Source organism: Falco peregrinus, chromosome 10 (assembly GCF_023634155.1).
Source record: "Falco peregrinus isolate bFalPer1 chromosome 10, bFalPer1.pri, whole genome shotgun sequence".
NCBI lineage: Eukaryota > Metazoa > Chordata > Aves > Falconiformes > Falconidae > Falco > Falco peregrinus.
In genome coordinates, this window is record NC_073730.1 from 29,634,705 (window position 1) to 29,652,675 (window position 17,971).

The following is a 17,971-nucleotide window of genomic DNA, read 5'->3' on the forward strand; positions in this document are numbered from 1 at the left end:
ATCTTGCACCAACCGAAAAAGCAGTATATCCAAGTCCAGATCACCTGCAAATCTTGCTGACACACGGAAGTCGGTCTAATCCATGACTGCAAGCGTATCCAGGGTATATCATTCTGCTAAGAAGGTGAGGCAAAGAAACTGCACACAGATACAGATCTGACAGTGCACCAGAAGGTGCCATGGCATAAGGATATACAGTGGTGCAGCTCCAGGGGCCGTTCAGCTGCTTTGATTTACTCTGGACAGGAGCCAAAATGGCAATCAGGGCAACCTCTCTGAGCTTATCAGCTGCAGGACTGGCCTAAGAAGTTTCAAGATAAGAGGATCAACAAGACAACAGCGTAGCCACGTATGCGCAGTCTAAAGATTACACTAGTTTTCTGTGAAAGGAATAACTTTATTCCATTGACCAGGAATCCCGAGACTGTTCATCAAGACTGCCCATTTTTCCAGTGCCAAATGTCTATGTATTAATCGGACAATATCTCCCCGAATGCTCACAGGCAGGCTGCGGCTGCTCCTCACTGAACATTTTGTAAGCTGTATAAAAACATTTTCATCCAAAAAGATTGGCAGTAAAAATTACAACATAGAAATGCATCACAATTTACACAAAAACTAGTTTTGTTGAACTCTATTTTCCAAAAAATAATCTTCAGCAGGTTCAAATGACAGCAGCTGGAAACAAAAATAATTGACCAAGTATCATCTTATTGCAAATTATAACCATTGACTTTGTACAAGCGTGAGCAGAATCATGAAAAAGCTTGTATTGGTTTCAAGTATACAGTGGTGATGAGCCATCCTGATGCAATTTTCTTATCAATGCTTCTCTGGGCCTCCGGTAATCGAGGACATTGTTTCCATAGGAAATAACAGGAACCTGAAGTGACAAGTGGTGCCAACCCATAGGAACATTACCAGCTTCTTCCGTCACCATCACCGCTGTGTACTGACTTCTTGTGATGATTTATGACCCATTAACAAAGTATTAGGGATGGGGGAAGGAAGAAGGGGTATCTGTAAGAAGTGATTTAGTCAAAATTAATTTAAAACATCACATTTAAAATGTCCCAGCACATTATCAGAAACATTTATAAAATGCTAACTCTGCCATGTGTCTATGAAGACATGGTTTGGAAAAGCAAGTGAGAGATTCACTACAATGCCACCCTTACTTCTTTGCACACGCAATTTATGACAACGGCTCTCTTAACCTGCAATAAGTTACAAAGCTGTACAGCTGAAATCAGATCGGATGTCTACTTCCAACAGTGAAATGACTGGTTAATTTCAATATTAGTGCACAACAGTGAAAAGCTGTCTGCTGCTTCTTGTTTCCGCAACAGTATGTAAAAAGAAAAAAAAAAAAGGCACTTTTTGGCTGGTTGTGCCTTTAACTTGGCAAATTTATCTATTCTGGAGGTACCCAGGCACTCCTTAAAGATGTCCCCCATTTCTGTGCATGTTTGTTTATATAATTTTTTTAAAGTAAGGCAGAATCCATAAATAAAGGCAAAAAGCAGTGCAGAAAATGTGACAAACGCAAAATGTACAAAAGATGAAGAGTCAGTTGGCACAAAGAAGCTTGTATCCAGAGCCAGAAATCACTGAACTGCACTTGACGTGGAAAACAAAACTGTGCTCAAATCATCCCAACTGGTTTCTAGTTGTTTATGAGCAAATCAAAAGAGCTGTGATATTTTAAATGTTGCCTGGTCAAGTGAAAATACAAACAAAGCCAAATCATTCTTTCCCTGTGTTAAAATTGCTATAAAATCTGCACAAGTGTCCCCAACTCAGTCAAGGAATTATTCATCATATACAACCAATACCAACTTTCTCAGTAATTTCAAAGCACAAGCAAGTGATTGCAGATCACATGATTGAGACTACATTTTATTCAATATGTCTCCAAAGGTTAAAAAAAATTTAATGAGTAAAACTGCAACAGAATTTCATCGTAAAGTGCTTTTTTCTTTTAAACTACTCATTAACTTTTTTTTTTTAAATTCACCAACATCCTTTATTAACAAACGCTAGAGAACAAAGCTTTTCTTTTATTGCCCTTCCCAATTGTCTGTGGCTTTCAGAAGGGTACCAGAAAAGACTACCCATTCCAGAGCTCCTTGACCAAACCATTCTGTAAGGAATCACTCTCTTTACAGAGCAATCTTGCTGATCCTTCTCATAAAGAGCTTTACAAAATAACAGGGAGACATATTAAATACAGAAGTCCTTATGTAAACCCATTCTTTAACTAATATTTTACAATGAAATGTAAGTCATCACACATCTTTACAGAAATTTGAATATTTCTATTCAATATTATCAGAAAGATTAAAAATTTGCCCTCCATACATAAGGACAGTCTGTTTTTGTTTTCTTTTCCTGTATAAAAACCAACAGAATTTTTTTGCAGCATCACAGAAAAGCAACAGTTTTACATTCACTCATTTAATGTTCACATAAAAATTCAACCACTAGCGTTTGTGTATTTGATAAAATCTTCTTGTCAAACTGTTTTCGGGTGTCTGGACTGTCATAAGCTACTGCAGGTGAAGATGCAGTTTTCTAGAGCATGTATTGATCTGAAGCCTTCGTGGTTAAAAATGCTTTTAGCTCTCAGGGGAACAACCTCCTCCAGCATTGCCTCTGATCCTGTAAAGCCACTCCTCTTCCAGACTCTTCTAATGGTATAAGCAACGGGACTCCAGTTTCAGTAGGTACCAGGCATTAAATATTTGAGTTGATCTGTTCTTGTGTTCATAGGTATCCTCTACGGGTCAACATCATCAAGGTCACTTTTAGGCTCACCGATCATCATAGGAGACTCTGAGCCCTTCCAATATACACAAGGGATTGGGAGAGAAAGATAAGGCACATTACTTCAGTGGAGGCGCACAACTACCATGTCCACATGCAGTGACCATTCTGACCCGAGCCCCAGGAACACGTTGTCTAACAGAGCAACGCAACAGAAGATAACCATGCCCTAATTTTATTGTTACCTGTTGCAGATGTCTCTCTCCGTTCTCGTTGGCTGGACTACTTTCTGACCCGTTACTGCTTCCAGACTGATCTTTCTCATTCAGCAAGGCTGTAGCATAGGCCAGTGTGTCCTGAGTTGGAAACAGTCCAAGAGAGTGTCAGGGGCCACGGCAATACCTTTATTTATTTTTATTTTTTTATATATATGTATTTATTATTTTTTTTAAAGGTGATTCTGAAACAATATAACTGCTGTAGTGAGATAGCTGAGTCACCACAGATAGCTGTGAGCTATTGACTAATGTCATGCAAGGGTTAGTTATTTCGGGAACAACCACAGCGTCTAGGCTTCTCAAGGAAGAACGGTCTTAAATGGACTGGAATATGCTAAAGTTGCCAAAACTAAAGATGCTACCTGAAAAGCAGAAAAGGAAATGAAGCAAGTTTAACGTTGTCTCCCAAGGCTGACACATACCTGTGCTGAAATAGTGCGCTGGAATGTTTTTGCAGTTGATGTTTCATTGGATACGTTACTCTGTGGAGCCCAGTAATGTTCGGACATCTGCGTAAACAGCCAAGAAAGCCACAAAATTGCTGTATGAGTTTTACATCTGTAAAGCCTTGTCCATTTCTGATGGTAGGTGAACTAACAAGTCTGGAACACACTCCCTGCATCCTCTGCCAATGAGGCAGAGATCTGGGGTACAGAGAAGCATGCACTTTTAATGCTGCCAAAACAGAGAGGCTATTGCCCTCAGTTGAAAACCAGCAACCAGCTCCATTTACCTGGTAACTGTATGTGTGTGCAAGTTACTGGATGCCAGCTGAAGAGCGGTGGAGCCAGGGTTTACATGAGCCAGTAGAAAGGAAAAATGGGTACAGCAGGACTATCCAGACCTGTCAGTTTGCTGTGTTTCAAGAGAAGAGTGGCAACAAGTTGTGCCAGCTGCACTGCAAGCGTCCCACTAATTCTGCTTCCAGCATTCAGCACAGTACTAGTTTACGCATCTGACATCTGCCTGGCAGCAGCTGTCAGGAAAGAAAGGCAGCCTGGAGCTGGCATACTATCGTGTTGTACGTGCAGTGCTGTGAGACCAAGCATGGCCCTGCTCGACTGGAGGCAAAGCTGGGCCAATTCTGCAGAGCTTTAAGTTTTCCAAGTGTCCTTGGGTTTTTAATAAAGATGTGTTGTCCAACCTATGTTAAGTTTAGAGGGAAGAACAAAAACAACACGTGGGAGGAAAAAGCTGTTATCTGTCAACAGCTATGTTTTATGCAAAGCTGCAACGATTCTGTAAGGAATCCACTCATTTACACATTCTCTCGCATCAACACACAGGCAAAGGAAAAACTGCTTTTTTAAAAAAGTGAAACCTTCCAACACAAAATACAGTGGCACTGAAAGCTTCCCATATGGCAAGGAATAATCACTACGATCATTCACACTTGGTTTTACTCACTGTACACACAATCTATGCCTGAAACACGTGGGGCTACTGAAGTTCTTGCATGCATCAGATTTAGCTGCATCCAAACTGTCCTTGTCAAAAATGAAGTAGCTTGTATTTTGTCTTTAGAGTCATCTCAGAGAGCCATATAGAGGACAGAGACTTCATAATTCTCACTGTAAACAAGTGGTAGTTTCTCCACGAAGTCACAACCAGATTTACCTTTTTCTGTAGCCACTGCACAGCCCAACTCCAGTGGTGGGAATTCTCCTTGAAATAATCTTTCGCAGTAGGGCACCTCAGAAATTGAAATGATAATCATTAGTCACAAACAAGGCATTCTGGCAAACAAAAAAAATAATCCAAGGTGTCTTCTCTGTGCTGCTGCCCTCTGCATGCACTGTTATCACTGCAAACACTGACTAGAACTGTACAGCCCTGCTATTAATTCAATTAGCAAGAGCAGTAATACCTAGTAAAGTTTACACAAAGCAGTCTACCACACAGATTCACGTATTTCAGAACTATGCTTTAATCGGGACATACATCAAGTTCTAAACAAAGAGAATGTAGGAATTACAATATTTCACAAATCTGGGACAGTTTCTGTAAGTTTATCTCTGTCTTAATGCCAGGCTCCTGCTCTACAGAATGTAGCTTTATATAGAGCAATTATCAGTTGTTAAGCGAGAAATCTGTCTTGGGTACTAATCAGTAAAGATTTCACTTCATACTGACCCATGTACTTTGAAGATCTTTGAGCACCACTTGTATCACAGTAACAAAAGATAAAGCTGACCAAAAGTTGAAAGAATAGCAGCCTAAAGAGTCACAGAGGGGCCTAAGGTAGGGATGGGGTTACACTCTGAAACCCATATCACTCACTTCTGAGCCAAGGTAACAAGGAACTTGACACACTGGTAACAACGGCTGCTGTCCACATGGTTGCTGTGGTGCATCAAGGCTGCAGGAGAAACACGTGGGAGCGAAAAACATAATTCAGATTTCTGTGTACCAGCCAGTTTGAAAACATAAAGATGAAGCCAAAATTTCCAGTTAGGTGGTAGAAGTTATTTCTACAGATGTTAAACGCATGAGTATTTGTGTTAATCACAGTGCTGTACTGCTTGCTGGCAGTTTTGAGTACTTCCACAACTCTATTGGATTAAAAATAGATCAAAGTGAAAAGGCAGTAATTCTTTCAAATGTGGTACCTGAATTTTAAACAGTCCTCTCCTAATGCAGTTATTCTTCCCCTATAATCCAGTCTATGTTAGATAATTGCTATGGTTACATCTATCTGAAGGGGAAAAAAAAATATGTCTGAAACCCCTGTAAACGGACCAGATCACCAGTTTCCACCTGGATCAAAATTTGCAAAGCTGGAAGAATGTTTAAAGCTTCTTCACACAAACAAGCATAGCAGAATTCAACAGCCATGAAACTCTTCTATGGGAGATTTGGGCAAAACCCCAGGCCATTCTTACCAGGAAGTTTTCTATACCGTGAATTCCCACATCTTTTAACAAAATTCTTTGACTGAGGAGAAGCACAAAGATTTCCACAGAGCTGCCACAAACAGATCTGCTACTCAAAAGTTGCTCTGTCCATAGCAGTCAGCTAAGAACACTGTAGTGAAACATCTGAAGTTGGTAAATAAGTACTAGGGAACTACAGATTGCCAGTTTTACTACTGTCAAAACACAGATTATTAAAATCACAGCACTTGATGTACTGCAAATTATGCACAAACAACCTACTGAGGGCCACAGAAAACTACTATTTGCTGATTTCTTTTCTTGGAGGTAAAACTAAGCTGATGTGATGGATACACCATGGTCCACGTGCAGTGAGACCGGGTGCTGTTCAGTGCTGTTGCAAGGGAACTCCAAGGTAAAACTACAACTTTCACTCTCAAAGCTCACAGCAGTTCTTGAAGCCTTCAACATAAAAATCCAACTGGATAATTGCACCTCTTCTGTAGAGGAAAAAAGGTCACGTATGGCCCACATTACAGAACAGAATTGGTCCAAGTGGGAACAATTTACCCAGAAAAATAAAGAAACCACTCAGTTATTCCCTTACACTGCCGCATGTTATCTTTTCCTCTATCAGTCATACATGGGAACTACCAAACAGAAGAGCACTGAAGTATAAAAGAGAAAAAAAGAACAAAGCTTCCTTCTCACAGAAGGAAACAGAACAGAATCTAAAATAACTTAAGGTGAAAGCCACAATCTGAAGCTGCTTCTCATCCAAACAGCTATGAAAGACATGCTCAAGCTGCACTAACTCATCAGAGGTGCTCTTTGAGCACCATGTGGCTACCCCACGTATCTCTTGCACGCAAAACCCCTTCTCCTGATTCATATGTAGCTCTCATCACTTCTGGGACTTTTCTGTTGCTTCTGAATGCTTCAGTAACTTCACTTCAGTAAAGTTTCTGTATCAAATGGAGAGACAATACTTTGTATGAGCAGCAACAATCGGAGCCACCTGTCAGATTAAGAGGCTGTCCTGCAATTAGTAGTATTAGCATCCTTCCATGCTGAACCAGTTTCTTTCAATGGTAATTAGGATGCTGACAAAACAAAAAGATTGGCAATTCCTTGAGATATGTAGGAAATAAAAACTGATTTTTAAGGTTACAGGATTCATAGAGCTACTCTGTTATGTTAATCACCCCCTTCCTCCTCCATACTTCCTGATCTGCTTCTTATTTAAAAGAATTAGTTCTCTTACCCAACCTCTTGGTTAAGGTTCCTTAATGTCACTTTTTAAGTATGTAAGTACTACTCTTCTCTGGGTTCCTGACTGCTGTTGTGGGAGATAATGAATTTTTCCCAGTTAAATTCCTTTCCAGTTTGCCCTTACTATAGTATTTTAATGCTTATTTTGGATTTCCTTAGAGCGTTTTCTGAGGTGGTGGTGGCTAAATGAAATGTGTCAAGTTGTTTTCCCTGAGAAGTAAAACAGTTTAGAAGGATTAGAAACTAGGACATGGTATGAACCACTGTCAACATAAGGGTCAGTAGGAGACAGGAGTGTTCACCCACTGGCTTACTTGCCTATTAATCCGTTTTCAGTTTCAAAGGCAAATTTGATGCGCTCCACTTGTAATGGGTCTTCAATAACCTGTTAGGAAAGAAAAAGATCAGTGTAAGTAAGTTGTGTGTGATACCTGAATCTATTCTAAAGAATGTTTTTAACCACCTCAACATGAAAAACAAATGAAACGTGAGGTTTCATATATTACCAGATTATCAAGACAGTAATTTAAAAAGTAATGAAAACTCCAAACTGAAGGATTAAAAGATACATGGATGTTGATGTTACCAGTACATCCTGACCTTTTTGTTATGCATCGATACAAAACCTATCCTGTACAAGTCTTTACCCTTCACCTACCAGTATCTCATGGAGTAACTGGAATATGTTTTTCAGTTCATGAGGTGGAGCAGTTTCCAGCTGAGTCTGAATGTAAGAAACACAAAGTTACTCAGATAGTAAAATATGCTGATGATGCAAAGAATTACAAGACAGCTTTAGAGATTTTTGAGAATTTGTTGTTTTAAATAGTAAAAGCCTAGAAAACCCCCCAAACCCACCAACACTCCCCTGCAAATCCGACAAACTGTACTGATTGCTCTGCAGATCCCAGTGCCATTATAACCCACAACACACAGTATGACCAAAGCCTAGCAGAAACACCTATGCAAATAGCTTATCTTGATTATCTCTGTACCTTGATGAAGTGTAGCACAGTAAAGGAAAAGTGCTCATTACAAAAGCAGCAGTACACCACCATCTCAATGAGAACTGACAGAGATCCAGTTAGCTCTCGTAACGCATACATCACCTAATGGAAAAGTGCAAACAATTTCACACACAGCCATACAATTATTTTTAAGTAAGTTTGTAATAAAGTGTTAAGTCTTTTCCAGGAAGGGTGCAGCTTCTTCCCCCGCCACCTGCATGGCTCAGTGAGCTGAACCCTTGCCCTCACAGCACTCCATTCAGCTCCTGCTGCCCACCTCCAAGGGTCTGGTCAAGCATGAACCATTAAGTCAGAGCAATTCAAGTTAGCACACCTCCAGCTGACACGGTAACTGACTGCACAGGCACTTGCCAAATGTGTTCAGCTGCCTTTGCCAACTTTGTAAACTCTCAAACCGGACCCCTAAGTTTAGAGATATACTAGAATAAACCAAAAGTGCCTTCTTGCTTAGGCTGAAAACAGTAATCGCATACTCCCCAGCTGCTTTTTAACATTCAGTGTTTCTGGTACAAGGATACTTCAAAGAAACGACATCAGACCAGCTTTTACGTTCAAGCAGGGCAGAATTTAGAAGATACCTCCATTAAGTAGGGTTTTCCCTCAGACAGGAATAACAAGGCTTCCACTTCTTCATGGAGTGTCAAAAGCGGACCTGAAGCAGTGATGCTTAGAGGTGGACGCTGCTTAAAGAGACCAGGAGCTACAACAGCAAATACAAAAACAATCCACTAATAAATGAGTTTGTTCTACACACCTTGAAGACACTGCTGCTCATTTGGCACCATGTAATCTCTAAAGACACTCATCCCAACTAGCTTATAGCTCGTATGGTACCACTCCCAGTAACAATCTTTTGCACACTGAAGTGTCCTTTACTTTAGTGATAACATAGGCAAAGGAACTGCAAGGACAAAGCAAAATGTTCATATTTACTATCAGTATTTTGAGCTTTAGTTTCACTCCCAGTCACTGTTGCACATTCATCATATTCAGAATGTTTATAATTCTTTTACTTTGTGACTTTTAACTGCCTCCAACTTCAGAAACTTTTAACCCTAGACAGAAATCAAGGTATTCTTTTAAAAAGATGACTTAAAGTTGCTCCTTCAGGAAACTGAAGTTCTGAACTTATTCCTTTATTATCTTTATTTGGATATTTCTGCCTCTTGTAAGAAATATCTGGGAGAGTATTTAATTGCTTGTTATTCAGTACATCAGTCTAAATACTCCCCTTCAGACTAGCAAAAGGCATAACAGATCTAAGCAAAGTACAGCCTGACACAGCTTGATTCACATGAGGAAAGATCTTCTAGGCATATGGGGGGCGGGGGAGGAAGACACAATGTTAATATCAACATTTCTACCCACCCCCCTTGCCAAGTACCTGTAATACTATCTGCTTGCCACAGCCTCTTAGTACATTTACAGCAAAATAAAAAATAACCAAACATACATTAACCATTATTGACTTCAATTCAAAGTTACTGTATTTTCCTCACTGTTCTTAAGTTACTCCTAGTCAAAGTAACTGAAACGTAAAGTCACCCAAAAGCAAAAACGCAATTCTTACCAACATTTCTTTGTGAGGAGACGTCAGAGTGCAAAACAAGTAGTGCTACAGTATTGTGAAGATATCCAAACTCACGTGCTTGTGCTGAACTCCACCTGCGATTCTGCTTGACCCAAAGGAGAGATTTAATTAACTTTTGATTGGTTGACTTAGTCAACTTCTGTTAAGTCAAACCAAAGCAATGTCCTTAACTGTCCACCACCACATTCTAATACCTTGAAGCTGATGAAAATTTTGTTATTAACAAAACCACAATGCTCTCTTCTGGCAAAATAGCTATTTCCATGCTAACTACACATAGGTAGACTAAGACTTGCATGAAGTTTACAGAATAAGCCAAGGATTATTATCCTACCACTTGAAAAGTACCTGTCCGTAATTTAAGCATCATTAAAAACATGGAGATAGACAAACTACAGCACAATGCATGCTATGTATACTTCACCTGATTACTCTGCCGATTGGGGCCAAGGATAAAGTTGATCATGTGCCTCAAAGCAGAGTGTCTGAGAAGGAGACTGCTAGCCCTTATACCCTGCTGTTTAGACAACAATAAGAAGTTACATTCCTGTGCAGACAGAGAATCAATGCTCTAGGGAACAAAAGTAAAATGCATGGGCTAAAAAAATATAAAAATTCATCACACAGATCAATAAGAAACACCTCTCAAAGCTGTTTTGTTATCAGAGCACACTTTATAAACCAGCCGAGAATCAGCATATGCTAAGTAAGTGTCATATTAATGAAAAGAATAAAGAATAGGGGAATAAAGAGAAATCATACTGAGGTGAACAGTCCAGTCCAGTCAGTCATTCTGCTTCCTATAGGTCATAAATCCTGAACACTGAATATATATATTTTATTTTTTTAAGAACAACCAAGAACATTCCCCCCATAACAGAACCCCAATATTCAGACTTCTGGAAATTACATCTTCAATTGGTATACTTTGCCGGTATATTTTTGTGTGATTTTGTCCTAATCTAGTGTTTAAGGACATCTACTTTTCAAAAACAGAAAAAAAGAATACTCTAATAAAAGTTCTGGAAGAGTTTTAATGTGCCACTTAAACCTCCTATGAATATAGATGACTAGCTGCTTTATTATTGTCCTTCAAAGTTAAAATAGCATGAAAAACCAGCATTTTCTTACCTTCTGTACAAAGTTATTGAATAGCAAAAAGTACTGAGCACAGTTTTTACAGTTTTCAGGTACATCTTTATCCAGCAGAGCAAGTAGCACCTCCAGTAATTGATGTAGCATTTTTAACTGTGAAAAAATTATTAATTTGAATGTAAAGAGTTGGCTACTGCTTTAAAAACAAGTGTTTCACATATCAGAGTTAAGGTATGGTTAACAAAATTGCACGTGTGGTCAGATACGCTTGCTGTGATGACTACCAGTAGCTAACACAGGACTGCAGCTCTCCCATGTTGCTCCCACATATGCTGCATATGTGCAACACGGAAGTAATGAAAGCATTAACATGTAACTTGCTCAAAGAGGACTCAGCAGTTACGTAAGTTTGCAATCTATTTAAAGCAATTCAAATTACTCCTCAGGCTGAACGGATGTTCAAATGTTCCAGTCACCATAGTAATGCAAAACAAACCAGATTAGAAGTAAACTGCCACTCAAGGTCTCATGTTAGTATGCTATCACACTCAGCTATGCAAAAAGCAATGGTAGTGTTTAGTTTGCAAAGCACACTAAGGGTATACACACTGGTATGTAATTTATTACATCTCAGTTAATAGATAGCAACTAACAGCCAAGAGGAAGTAACCAAAAATCATCAAATGACACTGTAAATGTTCATCTCCCTGCTACTGTATTCAGCTTGTAGGACCCTGTAGAAATCTTTCCTTAAAGCTCTAAATATGACAAACATTAACAGAAGCCTATGCAACATTAGTATCCTCCCTCCACGACACTAGATGAAAAATAACAGACAGATTCCAGAAACGGGATAGAAACAGCCTGCACACACCCCACCCCACCCCGCACTCTGTTGCGCCAAATATTGAAATTTGTTGTAAAAAAATTATTTCAGATTAAACAGACTTGGACATTCAAAAGCATCCAAGGCCCCATTGACAACCTAGAGAAACATGCCAGAACATAGATACCGCTTCTGTCTGAGTTCTCTTAATACAAAATATTTGGTTCAATTACCCCAAGGGAAATAAGTCAAATCTCAAACATTCGACAGTTGACACCTTTTCACAAATTTCCTGCTGGGTTTTCTTAGAATATTAAGATAAACAAAACGTAACAAAGCTGTACTTCCCAACTTGCTTGCCACAATTTGCTAATAGAAAATTAAAGCTCTAAGAAGAACCATACTTATGGTCTCTTTGCAACAAGACAACTCAATTACTACTGCTATACGCTTCCGAGCGAAGAAGGAGAATCAGTGAGAAATTAAGCTGATTTCTGGAATCAGAAAAAGATAACAAATTTTAAGAAAACACTGTTTCTAGCCTATTAAAAGAGCATGTGATACCAGTTTATAAGACAAGCTGAAATTAGGCAGAATTGTTTGTAAGTAATACTTTGAACTTACATTCTGAGAATTACAGCAGCACGTTACCTCCTAGGGCGTGAGCAGACAAGCATTAACCTATTCAGTAAACTAAGAGCTTTGAGCATGATCAAGACAAGACGCTTTCAGTTTGTAATTTACAAATCACACAGCACTGTCAGCAAACACAGCAAGAGCCATTAGGTAGAGACAACCCACAGGATCACTGGTGATGAGGTGACACTGACCTTCTCCTGATAAAGCAAGGCACTGTCGAGGGTTTTTTCAAGAACAGTGGCTACAGCAACTCGCACCTCTCTCACGCTGCATTCCAGGAGGAAAGTCCTGGAAGATAAAAGGTGAAGCTGCAAAAAGAACTGGAATCAACGTGTACAAAGATAAAGATAAAATTTTCTTTACATTGACACACACCTCTCTGTATCAGAACTCCAATAGAACACCATTTCAAAACACTATTAACTGATCTTGAGCTTTTCAAGAAAAAATACTTCCAGTTTATCTGTCATCTTTGTCAGGTAAGTATTTAACTTACCCCAGACACCTTCACCATGTTCTCCTTTCCCACCACTTGCAGGAGCAACTAGATGTGAACACATTCCAAGGCACTCCATTAGAATTAAACTTCTCTATCCTCCTCCATGTACGCTGCACTATTTTATTAGATTTTCAGAATTACTCAGAAAGCTGCACAATTAGAGAAAACACTAGAAATAAACCCCTAAGTGATTATCTAGACTGTCTGTTTAAAGAATGCGCACAGTCAGCTCTTTGGGAATACATCAGTGTAAGTCAGATCATGTTATTGGGAAGCTTTATCCGCACAGACACAAACCACCCAAGACAGAATTACCAGTACTTACTTTACAAGCTCCCGGCCCTCTGGCCCAACGAAATATTCAACTAACCACTGACAAGCATCAATGCTTTTGGAGAGTAGTGCATCTATGGTGGCAATCCATTCTTCTGTATCAGCCCTTTAACAAAACAGGGACAACTGTCAGTAACGAAAGAGGAAAACCACCTCCAAAACCTAAGCCATTATTTCTTGTCAAATAGGAAGAATTTTTTACTTTAATTGAACATACATTAGATGGCGTAAGACAAAAACACTTCAAGAAATACTACAGAATAACTGGCTGTCTTTAAACCCATTAAAGCCTCTCCATGCCCAATCCACTACCACCGAAATAACGGACAGCTGGCAGAGGCAGCAAACTCAGGTTATACACAACCCTCCTTCCTCTCTCAGATTTCTTTGTCATGGGACTCCAATGCAAAGCAGAAATGCATTGCTACTCCTGCGAATGTCTATGCTACCTGCAGTATTTCAAGGTGCTGTAGGTATGATAAGCATGAAAGCCTCAGAATATGTGGTTACAGCACCCAGAACAAGGCCTTACCTGAGTTTCTTCTTGGTTCGGAGATAGGTTTGGAAGAGGAATTGGACTGCCAGCTGTAAGCTCACCTTTGCCATGCATGGATAATAAGGATGCTTTACCTTAGTCTGAAAGAAACATCAAACTTATTTCACAGCAGAAGTATGCCTGCAATGCATATACTATCTCTTTAAACACATCAACATGTTCTATTCAAGTAATTTACTTCATCTGGGGACACCCCCCTTCCTCAAAGCATTACTTTGTGCTAAAAACAGTGTCCAGTGCCGACTATGCTAGTTAGCAAATATGCTATAACCGGAACAAGTTGGCTGTAAAGCCCACTGTATCTCTGGATCTCAGAAATGTAAGAAATGCCAGTTCTTTTATTACTCCACTCAGAAAAACTTAATTAGTAAACTGTACTTCCAATGAAAGTCTATCAACTTTGAGGTGACTAACACCAACTTTTGGATCTTCCACACAGAGAGGAAATTTTGTCCCTCTAAAGCTCAGTTTGCATTAATGAAAGAGGTGTGCGCGCTATTTCCTAAATTTTACTATGTCACAATGATGTTTCTGCCACTTCTAGAACAGCAGGCTGGTGTCTGCTGAGACAGATGTTATCAGCATGAAAAATTATTGGAGTCAATGAATTGCTCATCTAGAAAAGCACAATCACACCAACCCTTCTCTCCCAGTTCTCCTAGTTGTGACCCTTTCTACATAACATACTCCAAACACCCTAAGATTAAAATCTAGGTACTTACAGCATTCAGTGAAGCTAATGACAGAACAAAACTGAAATAGTCACTACTGTATACATCTCTGTTCTTCATAAATTTCAAGTTTTCATCTCTCACCATCTGTAAAAGAAAAGGTGGCCAAAAAAATTAAAATGTTGTCAAAGAACATTTCTCTAACTAAAATTGCATCTTTTATGTAAATATACGTGGTGTTTAAAAAACAGCGTCCCAGTTTCAGCTGGGATAGAGTTAATTTTCCTCCTAGTAGCTGGTACAGTGCTGTGTTTTGGATTTAGTATGAGAATAATGTTGATAGCAACAACTAAGAGCATGAGCGTGTTAAGCAGCACTCACCCTAAGTCAAGGACTTTTCAGTTTCCCACACTTTGCCAGTAAGGAGGGGCACAAGAAGCCAGGAGGGAGCACAGCCAGGACAGCTGACCCCAAGTGGCCAAAGGGATATGTCATACCATAGAATGTCATGCTCAGTCTATAAACTGGGAGGAGCTGGCAGGGAGGGGCTGATCACCGCTGGGGGACTGGCTGGGCATTATGCAGCAGGTGGTGAACAACTGTACTGTGCATCAGTTTTTTTCTTGGGTTTTATTCCTCTCTCTCTTTTTCCTTTTCATTACAACTATTATTATTTTAGTTTATGTCAATTATTAAACTGTTCTTATCTCAACTCACAAATTTTACCTTTTTTCAATTCTCCTCCCAGTCCTACTGGGATGAGGTCGGGGTGTGTGTCAGTAAGCCAGCATCTGTGTGGCACTTGGTTGCTGGCTGGGGTTAAACTACACCAACACTCTGAATCACTACTTCAGTTGAGGGGAAAATACATATAGGAGAGTCAGAAGATTTGCATGAAAGCAGTGATTTTCTTCCAAGGATAATACAAAACAGAAGACAACTGAAGGAGGACTTAATCATTTAGGGAAAAGAAAAAGGAAGAAGTAGTTGATGAATTCTATTTCTTGCTTGCTTTTAATAAAAAAGCCAAGAGGAACATCCTTCAAACCCGAAAGGCTTGCTTAGCAAATTTACATGTACAGAGCAAGAAGCCATGGTATAATTGCAAGCTGCAGCCACCATAATGTACTTAAATGCCAAGCCCTTCTTTTTTCAAATGAGATCTTGCTGAAAGACTCTCCATAAATTCAAGCCAAGTTCTGTTTATTGTAGTAACACAACCCTGGATACAAGAATGCCTAAAGTGACTGTTAATGCCCTGATAGAGCCCACGTGGAGGGCCATACATAGCCTGCACAGTTTATTCTGACTGTGTATGTGATGCAGGCCCTCTTGCAGATGTGCATATCAGCATGGTGTGCTGTTCAGAAGGCCAAACGCAAGACTGTACCCTCTCCTGTATGGACCAGGGCTGCAGGCCTGCAGACTTGAGACCTTCCTCTTATGACAGCTAGCCAATATCCAGGTTCTACTATCCTCTCACTGCTCTGCCAATGCCATCACACCTCCGTTTTCAGTCCTGACTTGCAAATTTGCCTTCAACATTCAGTTTTCCCCTTTGAGATCATATTCAGTATTATGTAAGCTAACAGACATGAACAGAATTGAAACTGGTTTTGATTTTTCTTACTTCTCCTCCTCCTTCTACATTCTTGTGAACTCAAGAGCTCAAGGATGACTGTAATTTGCCATCGTCTCCATTACTCCTCAAGTGTACTTTAAATGAAGCATCTCCTCTGCTCTTACCTCTCCCTGCTTGCATGATGACTGCTGCCATATCTCACATTTGACTAATTTGCCTGCAGTTTCTTCAAAGCAAAGAACGATGGGTCAATTTTGTGAGAAGGGACATCAAAACTTAAAATAATGTACCATTGAGCAGCTTGTTAATAACCTTATGTCAGAATCCAGAATTATTTTCTAGCTTTGTGTTCAGTAAGGGAATTACTTCGAGGCCACCTTCAAAGTTACTGTGTTCCTCTTACTACATACTTAAATTTCCTATGAGTAGGATTTAGTTGCCACTTTCAGGGTGCTCTACCTGATATATCCGCACAGGCATCTTCTCTACAAAAAGCCCCTTTTTTTCTCCTTTTCGAACCAGCTTAGTCAATATGGAGAGGCGGTCACTGTTGGGCCTATGGGGTCGAGGTGATGACTGGGGTGAAATTTCTGGTGAAGATGGAGCAGATCTGAAATATATACAAGCTCAAGGTGAGTAACGAAATCACATGACAAATCTACAGTTCAAGTTTAAAATACTGGTACAGCCAAGATAACCTTAAGGCAAATTTAGATGATACTCTAAATACCACTTGAGGCTGTCAGTTAGCTTGAACTTCTTACTGCAGCAGAGATGGCAATATGGAAGAGGAAATTATAAAAGCAATAAAAGACTGTTCATTAAGCAGCTTAAAAACCAGACCAACACAACAGATGGGTCAGTATACTCCTTTGTCAAACAGGAACTATTAATTTCTTAGTTCTGAAGATAGGGTCTAGATATGAACATAAGAAAAACTTTTACAGACATAAGAGGAACTTACAATGAGAGGTCCTCGGCTTCCTGACGCACAACACTCACTCGACTTTTCTTTGGTAAGACTGGAGAGTTCTGATCAGACACTCTCTGGTAAAACAGCATATAGGCATTCCAGTAGCGCCGACGCACATCAGGGTAAGGGTTAGCTGATGGGAGAAAAAAACGTTTGATGAAGGCCTTTGAAGTTTTAGTACCTTTTTCATACCTATAGGAAAGTGAAATTGGGTGTGCAAGTAACGTGCACTGTGGCAGTACAAAGTAATCCGTCAGATCAAAATATCAGTCCATGTTAGTGAATAACAAAAACCTGAATTCTAAAATATTTTTGCAAAAAGCCTATGTATTTGAAAAAGATAATTATCAGAATTATGAAACAAGTGAATATTGGTGGAAATGTATTTGGAATTAATTCCTTAAAGCATTGGAAAGTTTAAGTGTATGATGCCACACAATATTCTATGCACAGTCATTTTTACCAGCCAACAGTAAGGTCTGTTTTGTGGTTGGGCTGGTTTTTTTTAAAGAAACTATTTTAACAAGATGCCATTTTACTTTTGAATCTCCTCTGCTACTAAGTCTACAAAGTGAATATGGTTCAGCTAATACTAGGCTGTATATAAGCTGTTATGTCCTTCAGTAAACAGGATGACTTTAGGAAAAAACTGCTTCAGATGGATTAGTAGACAGACCAAGTAACTCGGAGTAGACATAACGGACCGAACTCTACCTCTAATGAGAAGCAGTGTGAAATATAAAGCTACTGAAAATCAGTCTGTACTTCTGCTTACATTGATCATAGACTTTAGGTCTATACTCTCCACCAAAACATTCATATTCCAAGGTTTCATCAGTTAGATCAAATTCTTCAACAACAGTGTCATTAAATTTATACCACTTTCCTTTTCCACATCCCCTGTGATCAAAGCAGAAGAGAAACACAAGAGAAACAAAGTTACTGGATTGTCGAGTGAGAAACCAAACCACCCTGAATATCCTAGAAAT

General features: G+C 39.5%; 1 protein-coding gene across 1 annotated transcript in view; it reads right to left on the reverse strand.

Moving 5' to 3' along the window:
* Nucleotides 1-376: 376 nt before the first annotated feature.
* Nucleotides 377-17,971, reverse strand: part of USP24 (ubiquitin specific peptidase 24) — a 65,898-nt gene continuing 48,303 nt past the window's right edge. The window contains exons 50-68 of the mRNA XM_055815001.1: nt 17,758-17,882; nt 16,974-17,115; nt 16,469-16,619; nt 14,479-14,574; nt 13,733-13,836; nt 13,193-13,306; nt 12,560-12,656; nt 10,940-11,056; nt 10,233-10,325; nt 9,788-9,890; nt 8,796-8,917; nt 8,185-8,298; nt 7,848-7,913; nt 7,508-7,574; nt 5,325-5,403; nt 4,662-4,737; nt 3,467-3,553; nt 3,012-3,122; nt 377-2,842 (exon numbers count right to left, since the gene is read on the reverse strand). Coding sequence (XP_055670976.1) covers nt 2,780-2,842; nt 3,012-3,122; nt 3,467-3,553; nt 4,662-4,737; nt 5,325-5,403; nt 7,508-7,574; nt 7,848-7,913; nt 8,185-8,298; nt 8,796-8,917; nt 9,788-9,890; nt 10,233-10,325; nt 10,940-11,056; nt 12,560-12,656; nt 13,193-13,306; nt 13,733-13,836; nt 14,479-14,574; nt 16,469-16,619; nt 16,974-17,115; nt 17,758-17,882 — 1,927 coding nt within the window. The 3' untranslated portion in view covers nt 377-2,779. The remainder of the gene's footprint in view (nt 2,843-3,011; nt 3,123-3,466; nt 3,554-4,661; nt 4,738-5,324; nt 5,404-7,507; nt 7,575-7,847; nt 7,914-8,184; nt 8,299-8,795; nt 8,918-9,787; nt 9,891-10,232; nt 10,326-10,939; nt 11,057-12,559; nt 12,657-13,192; nt 13,307-13,732; nt 13,837-14,478; nt 14,575-16,468; nt 16,620-16,973; nt 17,116-17,757; nt 17,883-17,971) is intronic.